General features: G+C 37.2%; 1 protein-coding gene across 3 annotated transcripts in view; it reads right to left on the bottom strand.

Moving 5' to 3' along the window:
- Positions 1-547: 547 nt before the first annotated feature.
- PKIA (cAMP-dependent protein kinase inhibitor alpha) overlaps positions 548-27,456 on the bottom strand; it is a 43,888-nt gene continuing 16,979 nt past the window's right edge. For 2 of the 3 annotated variants that reach the window (XM_064389858.1, XM_064389848.1), the window contains exons 2-3: positions 7,880-8,057; positions 548-3,086 (exon numbers count right to left, since the gene is read on the bottom strand). In XM_064389858.1, coding sequence (XP_064245928.1) covers positions 3,007-3,086; positions 7,880-8,030 — 231 coding nt within the window. In that variant the 5' untranslated portion in view covers positions 8,031-8,057 and the 3' untranslated portion in view covers positions 548-3,006. Of the gene's footprint in view, positions 3,087-7,879; positions 8,058-19,594; positions 19,736-27,456 lie in introns of those variants that run through there. The other variant, XM_064389867.1, reaches the window with a different exon arrangement.

The raw sequence follows: 27,456 nt of genomic DNA, 5'->3' as shown, positions 1-27,456 counted from the left end.
AGATCTTCCTAAGATAAGCACGGGTTAAACAGACATTTAACTATCATGAACACAGTAAAATAGAAAGAATATACTGGAAGAGAAGCCAGAGTGTTAGGTGAACTGAAAAAGATAACTAACAAAAGCAAAAATAACCCAGTCAAAGTCTGATTCTGCCATCAGTGTCCCTGTTATATGATGCAATTACACAGAAGTGAAGGTGTGAATATATTTAAAGTACCTCTTCTGTAATTGCTTTGGTAACAATAATACTCAAGATACACTGCTGTAACTTGGCACAGATTAACCACATGTTTACATTAAGCGAGGCCTGCTTGTAGATGCTACAGAAATATCCAAAATTAAGACAGCAAGCACAGTTCAAGTGATAAATCAAGCACTCATACACTTTTGGGGGAAGAGGAACATAAATAGCCTTTTACTCCACTAAAATTAACAATGCTATTTTCCATCACAAAAAGATGGGTTTCAAAAACCAGCAAAAGACACCATAATTTGTTTAAAAACAAGAAAAAAAAGAGGAGAAACAGAAGAAACAGGTACAAAATAGAGAGGAAAGGCTGAAATTAATTTTATTTAACAACACAAAAGAATTAAGAAGGAAAGTATACTGAAATAAAGAAAAGCAGTGAAGGAAAATAAGGAAAACCATCACTTTAATATATTGTAAATACCTATTTCACTACTGCCTTTTTCTGCAACATTTTACTGATGATGTTTCATGCATCATCAATAAAGTAACACTATAAAAAATCCTCTAGAATCCTATTTCCTTCTGGCATTTGTGCTAGATTGACAGTAACTAGTCCATGACAAAGGGCAACCAGTTCAGCTTGAAGACTTGATGCAAGCACAAAAGGGGGAGAAAAAATTTAAAAAAAGGTTAATAATAATGTGTTAAGTTTGAAAGGAACACCAAGTGAAACAAATGAATTAGAATTGTTTAAGGATAACAGTATTTCCAAAGCAAATGGACTACTTCTCTTACCAAGAAGACAGGGCATTTGACAGCTAATAAGACAGCAAGGCATTCAGCTTCCAAACACTAGAGGTGAGAGTTAATATTACACGCATGAGCCACAAGCATACGGCTGGCTTGTTTTTATTAACACTAATAAATGATCTCATAATACTGATCAGAGTGGGTTTTTTCCTCCACATATCTCACAAAAAATTTTCAGGTGACAAGTACTATGATACATATGGTAGAAACAAACAGCTGTGGCCACAAAGATGTTTTGTTAACTGATGATTAATATATTCAGGAAGCAATCACACTATTCATTAGTAAAAGTTTACAAACATTAAAAAGTGCATAACATTTGAAACCAACAACACAAAAATATATATAATATATATATATACTATATATAAAGTGACATCACCTCCTATTAATAAAAGAAAACAAATCTTCTGACCTTGTGATTGGTGCTTGTGTGATTGCCATGGTTTACTATCAGTCACTCTCTTCACTCACCTTAGTCACACAGAGGTGTGGCTGCCCCATTTTGCAGCATTCAGCCTCATGAATGGCCTTGTCTATTGGGGCAGGACGAGGGGGGAAAACAAATCAATCAGCAATAGCTACTGCAGAACAGGTTATTAATTTGTAGGTATTTTAAGTGATGTCCTGGATGGACAAGCTATCCTGGTATTTTGATGAAGGCCCAGTTTGGACTGTCATTTTGGAATAGATGAAATGGGAAAAAATCTAGTCTTTGGGTGCTAGATGCCAAGTCTCCCACCTCCCTTTCCAACTCCAAGCCACCAGGCTACTGTAGCAGATTCTAGCACTTGGCTGTTTGGGTGCATCAGTAGCAGGCTACTGGCTGTGCAAACTCAACAGCCTGATCAACTGAGGCAAAGGCAAGGAACAGTAAAAATCCAACCCTTTGCTGGATCCAGCCCAGAAGCCACTCATTGGACTATACTGCATTCTAAAACTCATTTCAGAATGCATAATTGGCAATAACCTATGCCAGTTATTTTCCCATGTGTAAACAAGGCCTATCTTTTACATTGTGAATCAGGAAAACCTCTAGCACCATGGAATTAGTTTGAATTTTAACCCATATAAGGTTATAAATGTATTCTTAAAACTACCATAACAATACTTGGAATAACATTTTAAAAAAATATCTCAGAGAAAGATTAAGAAATTGGGACCAAAATTAGAAAAATGGGGAAGAATAACATAAAAGATTCAATTTGAGTCTCTGATATGCAACTAACTACAGGCGAGTGGCAAAACTGTACCAAGGACACAACACACGCTCAAGTATTCACATTAACAAATCGTTTTGAAGGCTCATCTAGTAACAAATTAGAGTGTTGCTGAGTCATTTAGGTTTAGGCATATTCAATTGAGCGGTTGACGTTTAGATCTATCATGTGCACATCACCACCTTATGCACAAAACCAGCCCTTTCAAAACGTGTGGTAGAAAAATTCACAGTAACAGAAATATTCTTCATAAGCAGTTGAGAAGGGGCAGTGTGGAGCATCTAAGTTGTACAATACAAAAACCATTGTAAATAACAGAGCTGTAAAACAGATGCAAAGTTCTAAAAACAGTGCTTTCTTTACAGTTCTTATAATGGGCAAACACTTTGGCCAGAGAATTTTAAACTCTGAGGATCACACAAGCCTTCGCTTAAGATACACAATTAGATCCTCTGATGCTTCAAAGGCCATTTGCTACAAGATTTACCTGTTCTACTTTCTAAAAGTGTTCCCATCGAGTAGTCATTATGAAGGGATCCATCTGATGACACTATCCCAAAAAATCAATACATGTTCAACCATTGCTAATGACAGAGGTAGAGAAAATTCTGTCTTCTGTCACAGCTTGTACCCAGATTTTTAGCATTGTGTTGAGTGGGTTCCAGCAGTGAAGACACATGCACTTTCTTTTCTACCAGCTTGCTCATGGAAACAAATTTGTTCCAGCACACTCTTGTAGCCTGAAAACATCCAGCAGCTGCTGCACTCGGTCAAAGTCGGATGTCAGCTTTCTTGCTTTGCTGCCTCCCCTTGGGCCTCCCCGGTTTGCTCACTTGGATTTCGTTGTGCATCTCCTTCTCCTTCTATAAGACAGGAAAAAAAAAGGATGAGTAATCCACCCTAAAAGAAAGAGAACCCCGATTATTCATCCATCAGTTTCAAAAACAAAGTAAAAAGAAATTGAAACTGAAATATGAAACTCTTTACTGCTAAGATAGCTATACTTTGTTTTAGAAAGTGTCTCTTGAGATGCAAATTCCTAGCTGCAATCACAAGTATCACTTTAAATAAATACCAAAGGTAGCTAAAAATTAATAAATTTAACAAAAACAGTAGAGTATTTTTGAAAATTTCTTCACTATGATGCTATAACAGTATAAGAGAAAAAAACCCAACTCATCGCACCAATCTGAATAGTTTGCTACAAAGAGATGCAACTTCAATAAAAACAATAGTTTGCTAAAGCTGCTTTAGTTCTGCGCATCCGTTTTGAGCATCATGTCCACAGCGTTCAGTCCAGCTGTCCCACTGCAAACCACAGAAGGATCTGAGGAACAGATCACATCCTACAGAGACACAGTGAGCAGGCAACTCACAGTCTGTCTAAAGAAGGCCAAGAAAAGCATTGTAAAAAGCTTTTTACTATCTATATGCAAAGTATTGCATTTTACAGAACAATTAAAGACCTCACAGGTTCAGGCAACAGGAAGGTGAGTGCAAGTGAGACACAAGTCCCTGAACACTGGACTGATCAGCTATAGATACATAACAACAAATAATGTTAAGAGTAATGGCTTGATTCTGAAATGGCTTGATAAGGGAAGAAAATTCCATGGCTAGACTATAAGAAGGTTTAGATAGATGTAGCAGTGCCTCTTAATTTTAATCTATAGATCTTTAGAATGAAGGCAGGGTTCTCAATGCAGATATTTATTGTTTCCACATTTCAGATCACATGGTGCATCTGCAGATTTATTTCTGTTTATAGAAATAAGCATCATAAACGCCTTCTCTTTTCTGTGTAGAAGAAAGGGCAGGGGAAAAAAGTTCTTTGCCTTGCAAAGAACATTGCAAACAGCTTAGACATGACAGCTGTGTTTTGTGCATGCACTGAGTAGGCAGGAAAATGCCTCACAGGATACTGTGAATTATCACATTCAACCTGATGAAAAGTTGCATGGAAGTCAGTTACCTATTAAACAGTGAGGTTTGTTCTGTTCTTTATGGGTTGAGTAGTAAATACACAACTGTTTTGCAAGGCACTTTCCCAGAAAAGTCTTCTTTACTTTCACCTCTCAAATTAGAAAGGATTCCATCAGGATGGATCTACATGTGATTATTTGCTACTGGACAGAAATCCCTTTTGCCCCAGTTGTCTAAACGCTTTCTAAAAACCTCCTACATTTGTTCTGATACTGCAGATGATGTGATGAGTGTAATTTCAGGGGGTCATTTCTTTTTTGCCTGCTTTGCCCTCCATTTATTCTGACTACTACTATGTGGGCAAGCCAAACTTTCCTGGTGAAAATCTTATTAACAAAAAGAATAGGGAAAAAAGTCCCAAAACTGAAGAGCAAAATACACTCTTGCAAGCTATTTGTGTTTAAAAAAAAATCACTCTTGGACAAAAAGCCTAAACATTTCACTACCTTAGTGTTAAACACCCATGGAAAAAGCACTAAGGTTCTAATATACCTCTTCTTGAAAGATTCTTCTCAATTTGCTGAAGAAACTCATTAATCTAAACCCATTTAATCTATAATACACTAGCTTGGTACTAGCTTTTTCTTTCTACTGGCAGAGCTCTCTTACCAAAGGCTTTAAAACATATTTACAGACATAATTTTACTTTTAAGTTCCGAGAATCCCAAAGCTACTAAGCACATGGCTGTTCTTTCTTTAAAACCTGATGGCTAGAAGCTCTTGAGGGCACAGCATTTTGAATTTTTACACAGCATTTTGAAACCATCAGGTAGTATTAAAAAAAGAAACAAAACTAAATAATACAGTACTCTAAGGCACAATACAGTTGTGTGAGTATGTCAGCTGGCTAGAGTTACCAGTCCTGCTAATGTACAGCTTTTAACTCAATTTTCTTCCTGTAACATTACTGACTTTACCATGTCTATCACTATTCCCCCTGCTTACACCCAAAACACTTCTACATGGCCTAAAATCAATTACTTTCACTCACTAATTTCTACAGTCAGTTCTTCATTCCGGTTATGTTGGTCTTTAACAACCTATTACCCACATTATTTGTAGATGCTTGGACCACTACAACTTTTACAAGGAAATGTCCTTTTCTGTGTTCTATAGAAACCAGTTTGTTTTAGAGATCAGATCTGCAGAGACTTGTCCTCATTCTTCATTGTACTTTTACCTCACTATTTCATTTAGCTACAAACTGCAAGATCAAATTTTTTGGATTGCATTGGTTACCTTGAGAGTGTTGAGAAGAGAGCTACCTACTGATTTCCCTGCTAAAAATCTTTCTTTTGCTTCTATCCTATGATTGCTCTTCCAGTTTATCTATCAGACGCACAAAGTGTTGTTTTTACTTAATTTAGGTAAAACGTGTTGACACAGTCCTTGGAACCTGTATTTTGGTATTTGGTAAATATATCCATTCCACAGATAATAACAGGTTGTTAGCTTGCTATGGACAAAGAAAACTGGGACAGTTGTTTTGAAGGGAGAGTATCACACAGTAATTATACTTATTATACATAATTATGCAGCAAACTCTTGATTATCTGTCGTTGGCTCATTGATGAGGGGATTAACCAACACTCACTTCAGGTATCAGCTACTGAGTAACAGAAGAATACATTGTCTTTGAACAAGTCTAGTGCTGTTAAAAGCTGTTCTGTTTTTTTACAGGAAACGTATCTGCAGGCTTTTCAAAGTGAATGTACTAAATATGCTTGGGTAGTTTAATTTACATATGTTTTATAACCACCTTGTTTTTCCTTTAACATCTGCATTATCCTACTCTGCCATTACTCCATGCAGTTGAAAGCAAACACGTTTTCAGTTTTGCAAGAAAATGCATGCAGCTCTAATAGGAATAATAGGAAAGAATCAAAACTTGATGTCTATATTTATATAATTAAGTTGTACTTAGCATAAATTGTTTGACATGCACCTTGAAAGAAATAAGATATAGCCTCCAAATGTGTTTTCTTCTTAATCTTGTCAGATGGGATGCATATATGCATCCTACAAGCATTAATATATTCTGAACTGGAATTTTATATAATTTTGCAAAGTATTTTTTAGCCTCTCTTGATTTGGAATGACATCACGTGATAATACACTAATACTCACATGAATGCTAGGTAAGACAATGCCTTTTCTAATAATTTTTGTTTAGAGGCTTTTACTTGGCCCCTAGTTGTACTAATAATACAGAATTTAAATGTATTTTCATTTTATCTAATGGAAACTGAATAACCTTCTGAAGTATGCAGATATTTCTGTGTTTCTACTATCTAAGGTAATTTTATGAACAGCTCTGTATGTTTTTCTGCATTGATTAAGTTACCTGGGCTTCAAAAGGGATCATCAAGAAGAACTAAAGAGACTCCTGAAAACACATTTCTGGCTTATAAGAACTCCAGTGTTCAACTTAAAAATAGGGATTGTTTTTATCTTCTAAATGGACAGGATCAAAAATTATTTTCACAAGTGTAAATCTGAGACTGAAGAAATTAAAGCACAAAGGCATTATGCCTTTCAAATGGCAGCTACTTTTTGTTTTTCCAACATTTTACACCTGTCCCCACTAAAATAAAATCACACACCTACACACATACTTATAAAGCATTTTTTAAACAGAAATAAACTAAAGGCCCTGCCCAGCTAGAATTGCATGCATATAGAATCTCTAGGTCCCAAACTGGCAAAAGGAGTGACTTAGGATGTACATTAGTCCAGAAGCCAAGAAAAGAAGCCCTCCTTCAAAACAGCACTACAACCACCTCAACATCAAGCTGCCCACATGTGACTGTCCTGTGAAGTGACTGCCTCAGAACTCTTGTCCTTATCTCTGAGAAAAGTATGTGCACAAACAGGGCAGCTGCTTATCAACAGTTTCTTTGCTGTGTTTATTTTCTTCTGGTATTATTAAAATAAGCAAACCATGCCTTCCCTAACATCTGGAAAGGTCTTTCTAATATCTGTAAGATCTATTCATTAGCTGCTACTCACCTAACATAAAAATAAATACCTGAACATATTACTATTTTTATTTCATGTAAGGTCCACTCCCCTCCCTTCTCTCAACTGAATGTAAAGAAGCATATAAAAATGTTGGTAATATTAAAGATTTAGGATTGAATTACTGTTCATCACCTTAAAAGAAGGACAAGTATCAGCAGAAAAGAGACAATTTACTCAGAAACAAAGATCCAGGTAAAACAAACATTAATGCATTCCTATTGCCCTGTCCTTTGGCAGCTGAAAAAAGTTAATTTCACAGCAACCCTTCAGCAAACACATGGCTTCTCCTACAGGCTTCAAATCAGAGAGATCCGCTAAAGGATATTATGCAGACATAGGTTTTAATAATGACTTCCTTATTTTCTTCCTTATACTCTAATTTTCATAAAATTTATCCTGTTTTAGACCCTTCCACTAGGCACTCACTGCAGAACAACTTTTCTTTATTCAGGGATGTGTTGTACTTGCAAATAACTACCCTTTCCATTTATGAAATCCGTGATTCTTATTGCAGGCAACTCATGTTGATTAGAGAAAAAAATATTTCTTGTGCTGAGGAACAAGGGAATAATGTGGGCACATAACCATGTTTTGTGTACTAGTTTTCATTTTAGTTTTAAATAAATATAATAAAATCCCAAAACATACTCACCTGTTTTGTTTATATCAAGCTCTGATAACTTTAAGGCTAGTTCACTAGAGTTCCCTCCCGGAGAGGACACAAGGATGTCATGTAATGCATTTCTTCTACCTGTTCTTCCTGAAGCAATAAAGTCTGCATATGTAGATTCCACATCAGTCATTGCTAACAAATATCCACATAGCAGTACCTGGATGGGAGGAGAAAAACAAAAACCACCACTTAGACCACCAGAAAACCAGATGACTTCATGGATTAGGAAGAGAACTAGAAGTTCCCATTACAGGGTAGATTGACACATCTTCTTTTACTGGTTAGCCAGTTTCAAAATTTGGAGAAAATAGAGAAGAAACAGAGCAGAAAGCAAAAACACCATGTGTGTTTTATGCCATCTGTATTCAACCGTATTTTAACCAACTTCATTTTACATGCTTCATAAAGTGATAGTGAGTACTTTATAAAAGCAATGACCTCAGCAACATAATTTCTTTACAGAGTTGTCTCTGCTTTTAATATTAGCTGAGATGTAGGAGGTAGGCAGGGGGTGGAACAAAGTTCTTTTCTACAAAAAGCAGAGTGTAACGAGTAAGAAAGTACAAATTGATAATGCTTTTGTGTGCAGAACCCTGTGCTCATACACAAGACACAGTTATGTTGTATATTTTCTTTCCTGTTAATATTAGTTTTGGCATTGTATACAGACCTCTTCAGGCTCAACTAATTTATTTTGGTGTGGTAGTTTCCCTAATTTAAATGCATTGCTATAATGCTCCTGAAATGAGTGGAGACGTGCTACCAGAGCAAGCAGAATAGCTAAACGAGAATGCAGAGGTTTGAAAGCAGTGCTCTGTAAGCTAGATATAAACTCAGAACTTCTTTTCATTAAAAAACATTTCTTGTGTAATTATGGAATAATGTGATGATGTGCATTAATGCAAGATCTGACAAAGATAACAGGAAATACAATATGCTATTTCAATCTCAGTAACAGAAAGAACTGCCTCTCTGCTGCAATATATGCTACAGACCTACGCTAGTAGAATTTTATTTTCTTAATTTATAAAATGTTAAAGAGTATGGGGAGGAGCACTTTCTCTCACTGATCACATTGCTTTTACTGTAGTTTCATTGGTACATGTCTAAGGTTTCCTGAAAAATGCTAGGCAACCGCACTTTCCTCATGTTTTATGTTTCCATGTCATATGGGAATCAGGGAAGCTTTCTGCTAGAGGAGTACTTTAAAGAAAAGAAACTACAGAACTACCAAACCAAAGCAGCTCCCCCACACTTGTATGCCCCCTTAATTTTAAGTAGAATTTCTCTGCTTGTGCACACTGAAGACAGAGGACATGGCCATGCAGGCAGCAACTCACAGCTTCCTACAGTAAGTGGCTTTAGCTGCTATTACTAAAGTAGCCAAAACTTCACATTTGCATAGAATAGATGAATATTTTTAATCAGCTCCTACTGCAGGTGCTGGACACTGAAGCAGCTCTTGAAGTCATTTTTAATCAGCTCCTACTGCAGGTGCTGGACACTGAAGCAGCTCTTGAAGTCATCACAAACATTAACAGCAGCAAAAGTTCAGCTTTCTCTCTTCAAATAAACAAAAAACCCCTCATTTTTATATACACTTTTTATTTTAAAAATAGATACAAAAAAAAGGCAACAGTCACTCCTTCTCCACCCTTACCTCTGAATAACTTTACAAACCCTGTTCACTCCTCATCTTCATTCCATTCCTCACCTCCCCAAATTCAGTCAGCTGTATGAGGGTGTACATATGATGTGTGTGAGAAGCCAAGGAAAGGGTTCTACACCATATTTTCTTTAGTCTAAATATATCTGCATCAAGTATCATTGCAAGACTGACTGACTTTAAAAGAAGTTCACTGCTAGCAAGCTTTGATATCCCATGCCAAACACTGAATGGCTGACAGGCTAATTTTACTCTTAAGATCAACCACTATGATACAGGAAACTGCTTTAAAAAAACCAAACCAACAAAGAAACAAAAACTCCAACAAACCAACAACCAAAAAACATATCAACCCACAAAACCTAACAACACTACCTAGGGAGGGAATAGAGGTCAGCATTGACTGAAAGACTGTCTGACACACATAAAATAGTGCAGTGCCTCTGTTTAATAACAAAAGCTCTCATCAGAATGAGACCACATGCATTTCTTCCTCTGAAGTGCCCTCTTATTGAAACACTGCAAGAATATTGAAGCAAGTGAGGAGTCTACCATTTGTTCTTTGCCCAAGGTGCAGACACTGGCCAAATATATCAACCATGTAGTAATGCAGCATGTAACTTGCAAAGGTGAAGGGAAACAATGAGGGCACTTTTTATAAGAAAACAGCACAAGTTTTCAGACTTATCTGACCCATTCACTGAATAGCATTCACCAAAATCAGAGACTAAAAGATTTTAAGCCGAAATCCCTTATATTTGTGCACGCTTTTTATTGCAACTGACTTGTAGAAAAGGAAGTGCAAACCATGAAAGCAATCAATAGTATTACAGGCTTGGATTTCATATTAGTGTAGGACCAGTCCAAAGTCTCTGTAGCTATCACCCCTGTGAAGACATTAATTTATTTTTAGCATAGAAAAAACAACGACAGAGTTGTTTACTTTTCTTCTTTGAAAGGTGCATATGAGTGCAGCAGGCCCAGAATAACTAGAGAAGAATATGACTGAAGTGGAAGGAGCTGCAGGGCTGTAAGATTTGCAAAATAATCCAGGTTGTATTCCATGATAAAGTCCCTGGATGTACAAACTACACTCCACAGAATATGCTTCTGTAGGATTATACTGCTCTTGAAACATTCCATTAAAATGGAGAACACCAGAGGAAATGTCAAGTTTATTTAGTTTCAGCTACAAAACAAGCTATAAAGGCAGGGAAAAATGTGCTTCTAGAGAACTTTTTAAATGCTCATTTTCTGTATGCTCAATATGGGATTACTAACAACATTCTGATCAAAAAATAATGTTATCAAACATACATTTATGACACTTCCAAATTTTCCTGTCTGTGTCTCCTACTAAATAACAAATACCATTCTGTTTTGTATTGGCATTATCTTGAGACATTACTGCATAAATAAGGAACTCCACTGACGTCACCAAAGAGCTCCCCTTCCAATGAATGGCTCAGTGCCCAGCAGTTTGTACTAATTCACTGAACCAGTCATTAAGGAATTAACATTCACTTCAAAAAAAATCTTTTTTTCCCCCTTCAGTCTCTGTGGAAGGAGTGGAATTTGCTAATAACTCTGTGAAATACAAGTTGAATTTCCTAAATAATTGCATTAACAGGTACTCCTGCATGAAAGATTGTGGTCACAGTCCCGCTAATTCTACTAATTTAAATTTTTCAAAAAGTTGCAAAACCAGTACTCTGCTATGTGAAATTACACTGAATCAAGAGGACTGCAAACCTCACTGTTTCCACCAACTGAACCAGCAAACTGAAGAAAGAAGCTCTGAGAAAATAAGGATTAATGAAACCTGCTGTTGCAAGATTGGATTCCTTGGTAACTGATAAGATACCATCCCATCAGAAATACCCCCCAGCTGTGCTTTACCTTTCCTCCCACGTAGAGTCACTGTGCCTGGTAATGGGTCAGACTTTGCATCACAGCCCAGGGGATTTTCATACAGCATCTTTTATTTCCTCAGATTCTTAATTTCATAAACATCTAGAAATGTTAGATTTTTTTCTCCTTCTCTTTGCAATTCCTTCCTCACAAAAAGTTGTGCTGAAAATTATTTACTTAAGAAATTACAGAGGATGAGAATGGTAGAGTTGTTACCCTGGATTTTAGCCAGTCTATCAAGACATGCCTGCATTGTTAATGAATATTCAGTATTGAACATAAGGGGTAGAATAAGTATCCAAGGAATGCAGAAGGAGAAAAGGATGCCAAGGATAGGTTCAACAAGGCCAAGTGCTGGGTCCTTAATTTGCATCAGAACAACTTCATGCAATGCTACAGGCTGGAGGAAAAGTGGCTGGACAGCTGCTCAGCGGAAAAGGACCAGGAGATGCTGGTCAATATCTGTTGAACATGGTCCAGAGAGTGCACAGGTGGCCAAGAAGGCCAATGGCATCCTGGCCTGTATCAGAAACATCGTGGCCAGCAGGACCAGGGCAGTGATTGTCACTCTGTACTCAGCACTGGTGAGGCTGCACCCAAACCTGGTGCTCAATTCTAGTTCCCTCATGGCAAGGACACTGAGCTGCTGGAGTGTCCAGAGAAGGGCAACGGAGCTGGGGCTGAGTCTGGAGCACAGGTCCTGTGAGGAGTGGCTGAGGGAGCTGGGGATGCTTAGCCTGGAGAAAAGGAGGCTCAGTTGGGATTTTATCACTCTAAACTGCCTGAAAGGAGGATGTAGCCAGGCAGGGGTCAGCCTCTTCTCCCAAGTAATAAGTGACAGGATGAGAGGAAATGGTCTCAACTTGCACCAGGGGAAGTTTAGATTGGATATTAGGAATACTTCTTTCACTGAAAGGGTGGTCAGGCATTGGAACAGGCTGTCCAGGGAAGTGGTCAATCACCATCTCTGGAAAAGTTCAAAAGATGTGTAGACCTGTCACTTAGGGCCATGTTTTAGTGGTGAACACAGTGATGTTTGGTTAATGGTTGGATTTGATGATTTTAGAGGTCTTTTCCAACCTTAATGATTCTATGATGAGAACATTGTAATTTAACAAGTACAGAAAGAATCAGTATTTGTGTTTTCAGAAATTTACCAGAATACTCCTTTAACTCCTCAATCCAATTTATGTTATATTTTCCATTTCCATGCTATATATAGCAAATGTTATCCCACAATTCTCTGAAAATAACTGTCAAATCTCTGTAACTGAAAAAAAAATCCTAAAAAGTTACTGATGAGTTCACAAATGTAATCCAAATTTCACTGTGTTCTGTAATCATTCAGTGAAACCCAGTAATACACAGTACCACTGCTCTCAAGGGTTTGGGAGGAAAAGAACAGAAATTATGTGGTGTATCATCATGAACTAAAAAGCAGTGTTTCTACTACTTATGGGCCAGAGGTACCCAGGGTTGTTGAACTTAAGTCTGTTTAAGGGATTAGGTACCTAAAAGAAGCCCGAGTGAATCTGAAGTACTGTGCTAATTGGTATTCATAATTATTTCAAAAGGAAAACAAAACAAGAGTGAGCACTTGCCATATATACAGCTTGTCTATGAATTTGGCACATGCTGCTGGCAAACACCAGAGAGCTGCCATTTTCTTGGCAAACCTGCAGTGTAAGGCTAAGAGGTAAAATCCTTCCATGTATGCTCCCGCTTTTTCTCTATCTATGCTTAATGGCAGCATCAAATAAAAGATTTTCAAATAAAACTCTCCCAGGCTTTGGCTGCTAAATGTTGTATCACGATCAGCACATTATTTAAATGTAATTATCTATATTCAGCTTTCACAAGGGAACAAAAAAAAAAAAGAATTTAAGAGAATTTGTCATTTAATAGCATGTCTGATTTAGAGAAGGTGTATAATTATGCTTTTAAAATAAATTTTGGTTCCAAATCTAGCCTAAGAGACAGGGCTACAGGGCTCTTTCAGGGACAATACAGATCTATTCCACAGCAATCTGTACCTAGATTTCTACCTTATGTATAGTCTTCTAAGCTGAAAGCAAAACCAGAGGAACAATTTAACAAAAGCATTTTTCTTCCACAGAGATTGTAGCTACTGTGTTATACAACAATGTGTTTTTGCATAGACACAGATGAACAGGAAAATAGCATTAACTCTTGAAAGCCAATTAAAGAAAATATTAATAACAACGCAAGATACCAAGCTGGGTAGTTATTTTAATCTGCACTTTGAAAATATCTCATGCAGTTTTTTATGTCTGATGTTTCTGAAATGACCAGCTCCTTGAAACAATAATACAGGACAGGCCACTTACATTTCATAATTAGCATACTTTTAGGGTGCATATTCTATACATAGCCATCCTAGTACTACTATGATCTTAATATAAATTAACAGGCCATTCAAGTGGTTAAACAATAAAACAGAACAAAGAAAATCACCAAGATTTTTTCAGGAAAAAAATAAGCTTGTTTAAACTTGCATAAAAAAAAGCACTATGAAGTCAGATATCCTTCAGCTCACAACCTCTACAGGGAGATCATTCACAAAGACAGTTAATAAGTTTTCCTTCTATGCTATCTAAGTTGCAGTTTCCTAAGGAGATGTACAAAACTAAAAGCCAAATAGTTAAGTTCTTACCATGTCCTTGGCCAGGCAAATTTGGTCTTCCATCTACCACTTAATCTAAGTTCACAAATTTAGTTTTAGCTTCCAGTGTTCCATGAAACTGGGCAGTGAAATAGCAGCAGCAAATGAAATAAAAAAAAGCAAACCTAACCAATGAAGCAATACTACAGAGACCTTAGTTGTCTGGAAAGATACAGTGCAGATATCATTGATGGTTTGGGGACTAATTAAAAAATAGCAATAAATATTTCGGTATTTTGAAATTAACACTCTATGGAAGAAAAGAATCACAACATTTAAATACCTACATAGGGACATGATGTTAGGGAGCAGAAGAGGGTGACCTAGAATCTACCATCACCATTCACCTAATCTAAAGAAGACTAATGGCAGGTAACATGTGTTTGTGAGAAAAGGCATCCACTACTGTGTGACTTTTTACCTGCAGTTTCTGAATGAACCTCTTGGCTTGTGAAGGGATGGAGTAAGTTAAAACACTACTTTTCTGGACACTCTGATACACTCTGTGAACAACTAAATCCATTGCAAACACCTTATAATCACAGAGATAGATAAAGGGCTCAAGCCAGGTGAGAGCATTTCAGCTCCTCACATGACACACACCTGGCAGCCCTGCTGAGCATTCACACATCTATCTGAGCTGAAAGGAGGTCGATGTTTTAAGGTTCTGGGAGAATGAGGCCAGGTATGCAGCACCTTAGAATGCTGTGGTGCTCTGAACCAAGGAACACAGGCAGAACGCTGTACTGAACAAATACAGTATTTGTTCCAAAGGATTGATTTCAGCTTTGGAGAAAGCCTGTCTGTTGGGGTCTTTATATGGCAATTGAGAAGCACTTCTTAATGAACAGTGAGATGAAATAAGCCCATGAAGACTATGACACAAAAATCTCTCCTCAACAACAAAAACAGGCTCTTCTTCAACTGCTGGGTTACTGGGAAAGACCAGTCTATTGAGAATTCATAACTGACTGGCATCTTGGAAACACTCTGTGCAGAAAAGACAAGAATTGCTGTAGAAATATGAAGTTGATGTCTGCTTAGGATCAGGATGTTAGAGGGGATGGGGATTAGGGGAGAGGAAAATTTATGTGGGCTTTGCTCATGAAGCTCCTAACCTTGCCTTTAATTCAGGATTCGTGCTGTAATCAAGTTTATTCTCTCAGACACTTCTTTCAGTAGTGCCAGCACTCACAGCCAGTGATTTAAAGGTATTGATCACCAGAGGTCTCATTAGGTGAGACTCTGTTCCTTAGAGAACTTTATATAAGCATTGTAGTGACTATTTTTGTCTCCTTTAGTCACTGCTACATACAACAGGCTGCATATGTCTTCATAGGGGGGAAAAACCCCAAAACATTGAACAGTCATGATCAGTAACCTGCAAATATATTGGGCCAAACTGCTGTGAGCCACTGTCTTCCTTACAGACAACTATCCACAGAAAAAAAACCCCAAAAATACAGGTTTAGCAATCTTTTAACTGAAGCTCAAGTAGCAAGGTAGTTCTGTGAATTACCCACAGACAGGTATGAGCCTTCCAGTCAATGGTATATAGGCAGTGATGTGAAAGCCACCCAGATAAAGGGTTTTCTATGGAACAAATTTCCAATTTTTGGCAGTTTAATGCTGTGGAAGGAGCTAAGAATGAGATCTTTAGACCATAAGAACTGCATTTGTTCAGCCTTAAGGAAAGAAGGTTTTAGGGAACACCTTATCAGCATCTTTCAGTACCTAAGGGGTGGCTAGAAACAAAATGGAGATCCCTTTTTACAAGTCACATGGAAAGATGAGGGGTGATGAGTGCAAGTTACTATTGGAGCGATTCCAGTTGGACACAAGAGGACATTATTCACAATCAGAACACCCACCCACTGGAATAATCTCTCCAGGGCAGTGGTGGATTCCCTAGTATTCCACACCAATAAAATTCAGCTCAACAGGGTGCTGGGCCATCTTGTCTAGAGATGCTTTTGCCAAGAGAAGTTGGACTAGAAGAACCTTGAAGTCCCCTTCTAACCTGGTGTCATATGATTCTATGAATCCTAACTCTAGATGCCCTAAAAGGATTCTGGTCCATTGAATTTTCTAATTCAGCATCCATAAAATGCTTATCCATGTAAGATCTATTTCCTTCACTATCTCTTTTTTTTTTTTACTTTGTAGTTATACATTTTGTTAGATATTATTTTACTAGTACTATGGCTTTTGAGGTCAAAACAATAACACCAGCATGCCCCCAGCCCCCCCAAAATAACCCAAAAAAACCAAAACCACAACAAAACCCAAACAAATAAAAGAAAAAGCCTTCATTCTCATTAAAAACACCAAAAAAACCACAAACCATCCCAACAAAACAAAAAATAACCAAAAAGATCCAACAAACAAAAAAGAAGTGGCATAAAGACTGTATGCAGTACATTGTGGTGCACTTTTCCATTTAAATGGGAACCAGCTGTGTTTCCCAAAAAATAGCTCCATAGCACAAGGCAGACTCCATTCCTTTATAAGGGCTCAAATACTCACCTGAACTATAGATTGGAATGCCTAAACATTCTTAAGTAATTAATTACAGTTGTTGCAATTCCTAACAGCAAACCATGAATTAACATGAAGATTCATGCTCTTTTGTTACAAGCCAAGAAATGTAGCCCATCTCTTCTATATTAACTTATGCCCAATCTGGTAAAATACTTTGTTATGCAAAACACAACTTTTTAATGCAAAGGGTAAGAACTTGCTCTTCATTGTTTTAAAATATCAGTAAAGGTAATGGCAAGCAAAAAGATATTAACTAGCACTGCTAGGACTTATCCATGCAGGTTCTGGGCTAGGGTAATATGATGGCATTATAAAAACATAATATGGATGTGAAGAATCAGATTTCAGGTAGGGAGGTAGCATCCAGAAAGAGTAGTCTGTCTGCAAAACAAGACCAGAAATGAAGAAAAAAGCATATGGAGATGGGGAGGAAGCAGCAATTGCCTTAGATAATTCAAGAGTTCAGTCACAGAAGTCAGTTTACGACCAAAAAGGAAGACTGTGGTGGACTCTTCCAGCTACTCTACCAAAAAGCTCACAGTGGGATAACTTCACTCAAGGACTTGACACAGGGCCACTGATTTGAATGCAGGGCTTGGCTCCCCCACTGCCACGGGTCGCTCCCATCCCCAAGTTAGCTGAAGTTTGCATTTTGTGATGTTCAGCACTCTGTCACTTTGACTGATATGTTTACAGCATCTACAACAGCCGTCTGCAGGTAACAAAGCCTTTGAAAGGGAAAGCAAGCAGTTGGAACAGCAAGAAGAAAATGTCTACATAACAGTACCATGACAGCATTTATAACTTAGCATTTATAACAGGAGGATGCTCCAGCATTTTCATAAGGTTTCTTCCACACCTATTTGCTAGGATTCTTCAATGTATCAGGACAATGTATAGTCTGGCTATCAAATATTCAAGCTATCTAAATGCTCTACAGTTAAGTTGTCCTTAAACTCTTCCTTATTATTAAAACAAACAGCTGTCCTCCCTCCAAGGTACTTTTCCCCAAATCTTTAGGGTAATGTAAGTTACTAACAGAAGCAGCATTTGTTGTATTACATATCTTTTCAGCAATTTCTGGTGAAATAGCTCAACTGTTTGCATGTGATTCCTTTTAAAATCATGCAGTCATGACTCATCAAGAAAGTATGTGTTGCAGCATCCAGAACAGAAAAGCTTGAGCTTATTAGTGTTTCTTTTTGGGCAGTGGCAAACACTGTACTGAAAGGAAAGGATTTGCCTTTTTGATAGCAAGATCAACCACAACCATGTATTTCTAAATATTAAATATTGGCTCCTATTTGCTTTTAATAAAATCAGTTACCTCTCAAAAAAAAAAAAAAATAGAAGTGCTATAGGATAATTTGCTTCTGTGAAGATCTCACATTTCACGTGCAAGTTGCAGTTTCCAAAAATACACCCAATGACATCACATTTTTCAGTATTTGCAGATAAATACCACTGGGCTAGCCTGAAGACCTGTGAACATGAGACATCTAAAGTATATTTTCAATGCCTGGCACAGAAAAAAAAGATGGAAAAGGCAATTTATAAAATATTGATTAATGTATTGTGGCACAAAGACATGCACAATACTGGTTTATCTGGTCAGCTTTTTGATTTGTTGATAACCAATTGTCTTTCCCATCCTTTTTTTTTTGTCCTGTGGCAGGCATTTAAAACCTACTTTACATTTGAATTAGTTTTCTCAGTCATCAGACATTCTGCCTTTTAATTACTATCTAGAAGCTGAAAAAAAAAAAAAGAAGAACAATTTGGCTAACAGCATTTCAGTTTTTTTTTTTACTTAAAAGCAGTTCAATTTATTATACCTCATAAAACAGATTCACATTTTATATTGTATATCATTTCACATTGGTTTCTCCTATTACCAGCCTTAAATTTTTCAAGGTTTCCATCATTTTTGCATTCTGTTCCCATGTGTACACTGACTACTTTAGAGACTAAGGACTGCCTGGCTCTGTTGCTATGCAACAGCATAGCCTACTTAGGGCTTCCTGAAATAATTGTCTCAAATGTGCTTTTTTTAGACTTGTTTCCAGCAGGAATACTTTACAGATTCTTTATAATGGACCACTGATATTACCACAACGCTAGATAGTGGTCAACTGGGAAGTATTGGTAGATACTTAAGATTAAAAAAAAGAATATTACTGCTTGCAAAATTCTGGACATACCTGCTGCATTTTCACAGGGAGGTAAATATCACAAATAACCTTATATTTTTGCCAGATGTTATTCTTATGTCTGAGAGCCACATATTTATCAGAGGGGAAAAAAATTCTTAATTTTGTTCTTTGTTTTACTCTATTTCATTAAAGGGAAAAGAAAAATTCTCTAGAGTATGTCACCCACCACTCAGGAAAAATGAACCCTCTTTATACTCTATTATACAGTTAATAATCTCAACAGAATGAACACATATGCAAATCTTCTTTATTGCAATTTATTATCAAATAAGTTGATGTCAGAATTCTCTAGGGTAAGGTTCCAAATTTTTAAAATCACACTATGGATACCAAAAATTGGATCTGCATTTGCTTTTTGAGGTATCTTCAAGCAGCCCCTGAAAAACTGTCCCATGAAACCTTCAATCTTTCCAGTCTTCAAAAGCATTTTTCTTGTTACAACCTTCTAGTGCTCCTGCTTCAAGAGTGGAAAAATATGTTCTGTTTTCTTATAGCTGGCATAATTAGGAATCTAAGGTTAATTAATCTCTGTAAAAAAACAGAGCAATATAAATACAAGTCTCTTAAAAACAGCATTGATTAATTCCAGAGGGCCAAACATCTTACAATACACCAGGCTGAGGGATCAAAGCAAGGAGGTCTAACAGTACAGAATATTTTAATGAAAGGAAATATTTTACCTCTTTTTCTTTTTTTCCTCTCTTGTTCACCTTAGCATGTTCAGCAGCAGTTGCATCTACAGAGAACAGCGTGTCAGTCCAGAATTGTGATAAAGATATTTGTCAGAGCCAGCAAAAATAAGAGCAAGGTTTGAATTAAGGTCCCTGCAGAGGCAAGTCCACCTGCAGCCTTTTAAAGGAAGAGGGGGAAGAGAGCAGCAATTTCATACTGTTTGCAAGATCCTGAGTCTTAAAGATGACTTTTTCTTAAACGGAGTGGACGGTGTGAGGCTTCTCAAAACCAAATGCAGGAGGTGGTGTAAAGGGGTAATTTTCCATATTCATATGCATAACCACATACATGCATAATAGCCAAGCTATCCAAGAATATGAGTCAGCAAGGTTCAGTGAGTGGGACTCTCCCAGACTTCAAGTCTCTGTTCTTTAAAACCACATAAGTAGTACAGCTCAGACTCAAATCTGTAACGATACTGTTTTAAAAGCTAAGATACCAAGACCTGAAAAGCAGTAACACTTGGAAGGACTGCTTTGTGGCAAATAACCAAACTGAAACCTCAAAAATGACCCAGAATCGGGAGCAGGGGAAGAAAGCATTAATAAAGAACTCTGTAATGGTGAAATCTGTTGTTATTATGTGCAGTTTGTGTTTCATACTTTGCAGTATTTTTGGACATTTCAAAAACAGGCCAAATAATTTCTAACCTAGCCAAAAGAAATCCCTTATATTTGTCACAATATGCTTGAAGATAGGTACCTTTGCAACCTCTTTTGCACTCCTGCATTTAAAAAAGAATTTAATCAAACAAAGAGGAAAAAAGTGAAACAAAGTCCCTTGCTAAATAATCCTTTGTCACCTAGGATCATTTTGGTACACTTTGTATTGAAAACTATGCACAATAGAGTACTTTTCTGACAAATTTCCATGTTCTGGAACTAGATGGAAACAAAAAAAAAATTGGCTTGCATAGACTAATATTTAGTTAGCAATTGTGCTGCGTTACACAATCTGTCCATGAGACTCAGATTTAAGATGCATTTCTAGATGCAAACCCAGGTACCCTGACAAACCCAATACCCAGCCACAATCGAGGAATATACAAGTTCCGCAAACCACAGCTACTTAAAATCACTGTTACAGCTTTGAACGTGATGGTCAAATATTTCTCTTTGCCCCAGTTTCAAGTGAAATTAAAGCTCAAGTATTTAACTCATATTCATCTAATATCCCAGTTCTTCACCTAGAAAAAGAAAATGCCAATTTGGGCAATTTACAAGCCAGTGATGGAAGTTTATAAACAAAGTAGAATTTTCTGGACTCTCACACAGCTCATTGATTTCAGACAACCCTAACAAATTGCTCAATAACTTTAAAAGATGGCCTATTAGAAACCACATACAGTAGACATTTTATATTCATGCCAAGAAAAATTATTCAACCAAACACATATTTCCTGCAGCTCAACTTCTTAATTCTGCCTTGCAACTCTCCCTTTCACAGAAGTTTCTGGCCACTAAGTAATGTCAGAAAAGCCTAAGAAGAATTTGAACATACAATTCCTGCCATATGCATAAACTCAATAAAATATAATAAAGTGTAAGCCATGTTTTCTGATTATGAGCATAGACACACAGGTATAGCAGAAACAGGAGAACTTACAGAAACACTTACAAAATTCCTGAGAGGAATTCATGTTGTCAGACTGCATAATCCATCTGTATTTGAATACCTTACTTGAGCTTCAGGGCCATGCAAATTGCAGATTTCCTCCTTTTTACTACCTGCTGGTGGATAATGAAAGGAAGTACCAGCTGTCTGCTTACAGTAAGAATGCTTATGTGGGCAGAATACTGCTTAAGACTTCCAATTCTTAAATCCTGGCACAGGGAAACACCCTTCAAGAGCAAGAAGCACCCACAGATGTGAATTCCTGGATACCATATTCCCCATAAAAGGTAAGCTACAGGTATAAATTCAGAGGAAAAAGGTAAAAATACAAAAAATGTTGCTCAAAATCTAAGGCAACAAAACCCACATCTCATAGTAACTAAGGGAGTGTCTTGTTTGAGTAAAAGCTAAACTTTAGCAATAAAGAGAATAAAATAATTAAGTAATTGGGAGACAATTAAAAGAAATATGGGCAGAACACAGTAAAAAAGTGCATGAAAACAAACCAAATGGACTCTCAGACTGAGCAGGAAGAAAATCAACTTGAAGTGTCTCCTGATAGCGATGAGACTTATTTGATTTTTATTTCTTTTATAGCTGTCATTCCTCCTGGCAAAAATCTTGGGATGCTGACAGCTATCTGTAAGCCTCTATCCCATCCCAAGTACAACTATCCACCTTTATACCTAGAAAAACATGAAGGACCATAACACCAGAGAAAACTGGTAGAGACCAGTTATGTTCCTATGCAACAGTTTGAGTGTCCAGGGTTAGAGAGCTTTGAATGTGACTTTATCTACCCATGTAAATATATGTATGTGTACCTGCTGAGATGGGTATCATTAAATATTCACTCCATCTGTATAACTACTTTCATCTAGACATATATACTAGTGAATCTGTAAGCTTAGTAGATTTCCCATAAGCTGTAAGAGAACTGCCTTACATCCCACACCTTTGTCTATTTATTTGTGAAATAATTAGCTTTAAAGAACCACTTGTTCTTGGCTGATGTTCACCCTGCTCTCTCATTCCATCTCAACAGGAGGACAAGGGAGATGATGGCAAGATGAAAGAGTAAAGAACCAGGGGGTTGAGATAGAAACAGGGAGATATTGTGGTAATTATGAGTGCTAGCAAAACAGACTCGACTTGGGGAAAACTAACATACTGCCAATTAAAACAGTTTAGACAGTGAGAAACAAAGACAAGTTAAACCAACACCTTCCCTCCACATCAGTCCCCCACCTGCCCTCACCCACCCCATGCCAAAGCTCAGCTTTACTTCTGTAGTTTCTGACTGCTCTAGCCTTCCCCAGCACCCAGCAGCAGCCCAAGGGGAGGGGAATGGAATGTGCAGTCACATCACTCCCCAACAGTTGATGGTCCTGCTGCATCTTCCTCCTCATGCTTTTCCCCTGCTCCAGCATGGTCCTTCCCATGGGCTGTTCCCACAGGCTCCAGTGTGGGTTGGAGCTCTTTCAGGAAACAGCAGGGAGCTCTGGTGTGGCACACACTGGCAGGGAAATACCTGCTTCTGTATCTACCCTGCTGTGGTCTCCTCCAGGGGCCTGGAGCAACACATCCACTTCTTCCTTTTCCAGCAACCTTTGTGTTCCCTCTGCTGTGTCTCACTATCTTTACTTCTCCTCTACCTGGGTGTTTAGTTTTTTTTATTCCCTTGCTTAAATATGTTTTCCCAGACACACCACTGTCCTGGCTGAGGGGCTCAGCTGCATCCTGCAGTAAATCCATGGAGCAGAGTTGATCTGTGTCCAGCATGGGGCAGCCCTGGCCTTTCTCCACAGAGGCTGCCTCTAGGGCACCTCACTGCCAACACCTACCCAGCAACAAAATTCCTATCTGTCAGAAGATACTCAGTGGCTATAAACGACCATAAATACTTACTGTGCTTTCCAGTCTTCCTTAAACTCCACTAACTGCTGAGACTGCCCTTCTGTCACTTTCCCTCACTTAAGACTTAGAAATCACAGCCCCGTCAGGATGTCACCCCTGCTACCTCCCAGCTGAGAGGAGGCAGGCCCTTTCCAAGCAAAGGCTGTGTGGATAAGCACATTAACACCATGAGAGATAGAGAGGAAGGCACTCTTCTCTACTCACCAGCTTCTACCATCACACACCAAGAAAAACTCACTGCTCATGATCACTGTAGCTGTGACTTTTACAGCACCAGAATCAATGTGTTTTTCCCCAAGACTGTAGTCCTGTTTTACATGAGAGAGGACAATGAATCTCTTCTGTTATTTTAAATAATATTAACACAAGATTAACTTTGACATTTTAAGGTTTCTGTTCCAAGAAAGGTAAGAGAGGAGTATATACTTGAAGCTTTTCAAACTTAACAGAAGTTACTTAACTTACTTCCAAGAACGCATTCACTATTGAAACTAAATTACAAGGTTTTTTTCAAGATTACACCATATTATTCAATTGAACTAATGCCTCTCAGAAGAGCCAGAAGTCCCAAGAATGCAAACACACTGCAAGAGGCAACTTGTTTGGTTTTGGGTCTAGTCTAAGCATTGATTAGCTTGTTCATAAAGTAAACACTCCAAAAGAACAATAGGTAAAAAGACAACATTTGCCCATAAGCAAAGTTTGCATGAATAATTAGAGTATATAGAGACTTATCTTCTAAGTTTCAGATGACCAACATGGGATACTATTAAGAACCTTATGCTTCAGAAATTAGTATGAACTAACCTTTGTAAAAGTATTTAGGGTTAAGTAGTGAAATAAATTACCAAATGCAAGCCCTTTTATCACTTCTGAAAATTTGACTTAATGTAACATTGAAATGTAAGACCCTACCCATGAAATTTGAAGATAAAATGCAAATTTCAAGACCAAACGTTGATGAAGAAAAACCCCACTTAGATTTCATCTTCATCAGAAGTTCATCCAGACTGTAAAAAACATTAGGGGAAGAAATATCACGGGGTAGGAGAGAGAAGGCAAAGACCTTTTTTTCTCCTCCTAACCAATTAATGCCCACATTTTCTAACCTGCCTATTTACACCTGGATTAAAAGCTTCACTGAACATGTACTCCACAGGTATCCTTTAGGTAAGCAAATTTTAACTTTTAGTGCAATGAATTTGAAATTTGCTATCTCAACCACCAAGAATCATCTTTTCTACCCTCCCCTTTAACAAAATTTTCCATTGCTACTACATACCTTATACCTACAGCCTCCTCATGATCCAGTAGAAACACTGCCAGTATTTTCAAACAAATAGCACTGATATTTGCACAGCAGATAACATTCCATATTTGTTTTCATCAGACTCCAATGAATTCAGAGCCAAGATAAAAATGGAAAGGCGATGTATCTTCAGTTCAGAAAAGCTTTTCAGCAGTCTGAATGAAATAACATTCTGATAAGACACATCTTAACTATAGCATGCTCAGCCTCAAAGTCTTTTAAATCTTTCTTCACAAAATGCTTCTACCCCCGGTAAGTAACTTGCTTATTAACCCTTTGTGGGGAATATCTTTAAATATGACTTTCAGAACCAAGCAATATTTTCTCCCTTTTCTACGTTGCTGCTTTTCTTGCTCAACTCCCTGTAAGGATTATTCAAACGTTAGCACTCAAATATTAAAATCAATTAATCTAAAAAAAATTGTTGTGAATTATGAAATATAAAAATTTAAACATACAAAGCACTGAAAGGAAAAAAAAAATATATCATGAATCTGTAAGGCTAACTGCAATAGAAGATTTTTTCCCCAGAGATAACTTTTGGATGAAGACTCTCAAACTTTGGGTGCTACATTCCTGTGTGAAGCACTGCTGAATCCACATGTCTTGACATGTGTCCCCTCCTTTCCACAGAGCTATTTTTCATGATGTCATTACAGGATTTACATATTTGTAACTAGACAGAAATTATTTACATGTGACATGATTTTTAGGAATCACTACAAGTCTTTTAGCCATTTGACTTGTATGCCAAAGGAAGCAAACTTATCTGTAAAGTCAAATTTGGTTATTGCCTGAATCTATCACACTACATAACATGATGATTCTTAGGTTCATTGAAGTTATTTTTCATAAGTTCTCCTCTTGCTTGGCCTACTTCAGGATGCCATTTAAGGGACTTCAAAAGTTAATGGGTTCAATAGAAAGTAATATCAAACTTAATTAAAACTTTCCCACAAAAAGAAATACTTAAAAAAGATACAACTGGACTGCTGAGAAAATGTAAACATGCACAAATTCTCTGAGTCTTACAATCAAAAGAGGATATTATATGAAGACAAGAATAAATTAAGTGCTATGCCATCCTCAATAAAAACAGCAGAAGAGGAAAAGGCATTCACCAAATTCATGCTAGGAATATAAGCAGAAAGAAGGGAGGGGTGTTTATCATTAAAAATCAAAACAACTCTCTATAATTCCATGAAACACAAGCCACCTCTTCCACTCATCACACACAAGACCAAACAAATGCTTCCTACCCAATGAAGTTTAGCTGGAACAATTTTAACCAGTTAACTTTCTGGTTAAATGACAAGTTGAAGAAAAAATAACCCAGAGAAGCTAAACAAAACAAACCACCACCTGTAATTTGATTAAATAGAGATTATGATTACACTGCCAACAAAGGCAAACTGGTTTAGTCTGATTATTAAGCAGGTAATCAAAGATTCCACTGAGCTCTAATGTTACTGCATGAAGTTTTAATGAAGCAGCACAGCATCATGTCTTTTAGATGTTACAAGAGTATCAAGCAGGTCTTCTAAAGCAAAACCATACGAGACTCAGGTAATTTTTGCTCTGTTCAGTTTCATATTATGTTATTTTTTCCTGCATTCTTCCTACTAATCTTGGGAACTCTAAAACAACAGTAATAGAGCAGAGGAAGTCCAGAGACACCATGGTAAGGTGTCTTACCTTCATACTAGGTAAGAAGGTTCTTAGAAACAAATTGTGATGAGGTACATCTAGAAGAATAAGTACTTCAAGTCAGCTCACATGCTTCATTAAGAAAATTACTCTCATTATGCCATTATAAGGCTGAATATATTTTTTCTTAAAACACAGATCCAGAAACATGCTATGTCACAAGGGTATTTCTATTTCCTTTGAAGAAGACTGGAAAACATTGTGCTAATCATGGTTAACACCAAATAGATAAGGACAGAATTTAGAAGATAAAATCCAATGACAGTTTTGTTATAAAAAAGCAAGAATTACAAATAGGAAAAAACAAAGTATAAACTATAATAGTGCAGCATGCATAAATAAAAAAGCCCCTGTGCTCTATACAAAGTGCTTTGCTTCATATTATGCCACTAGCAACGTTACTACCAAATATACATTTTTCCCTGAGAATTGGGAAAAAAAGTGTTTTCTCTATCCAGAATAAATATTTCTTACTAGCTTTCCTTAACAGAACTGTACAGAAAGAGTTTGGCAGTTGTTCAAAGTGAATGCACTTCAGGAGAAGAAGCTACAGGGTCTCCTAGAATAATGTTGACATTATTCACAATTAAAAAAAAAAAAAAACAAACCAAAAACCAAAACACAAGAAAAACCCCAAACAGTCTTGAAATTCCATGCTCTTTAATGGATTTATGTGGTTTCTTGTGTCATTCCCTCCCAGTACAACATGAACAATATACTGTTATTAATTTAAATTAATTTACTTCCCAGGGTTCTTTTATGTTTCACAGATTTCAGCATGTGATGGAGCTTTTCTTGAATATCTTCCACGTGGGTGGATTTTATAGAAGGATAAATTTAGTTTGCAAGGCCTGTTGTCACATATCTGTGTTTTTCTGCACCAGAGTAAGGTACATTAAACAATGACAAAGTCATTAATACCTAAATATGGAATTGCTTATTATATTCATATCTCATTGTCTCACTAAGAACTTCATATGGAAAACAGAAGTCATCTCTTCACAAAAAAGGCCGTGGTCATGTCTTGCAGGTTCAGGAGAAAAGCAGCTTGCCACCACTCTCTTCTACACGTAGGAGTTTGAGACCCATTTCATCTTGGCACTTGAGCATTACTCTGCTGCATTTGGACACTCTTAGGTGTCATGATCCTTGATCAGCTTATTCCTGTGAAATAAGCACTGTGTGATGGAAAAGCTCATCTTAAGCATAACAACAAAAGCTAAGAGGACTTCCAGAACTGCTCATGTATTTTACTTCAGCGAT

Source organism: Passer domesticus, chromosome 1, assembly GCF_036417665.1.
Source record: "Passer domesticus isolate bPasDom1 chromosome 1, bPasDom1.hap1, whole genome shotgun sequence".
Classification (NCBI taxonomy): Eukaryota; Metazoa; Chordata; class Aves; order Passeriformes; family Passeridae; genus Passer; species Passer domesticus.
The sequence above is the reverse complement of the archived record's forward strand: the minus strand, read 5'-3'. Positions and strand labels throughout refer to the sequence as shown.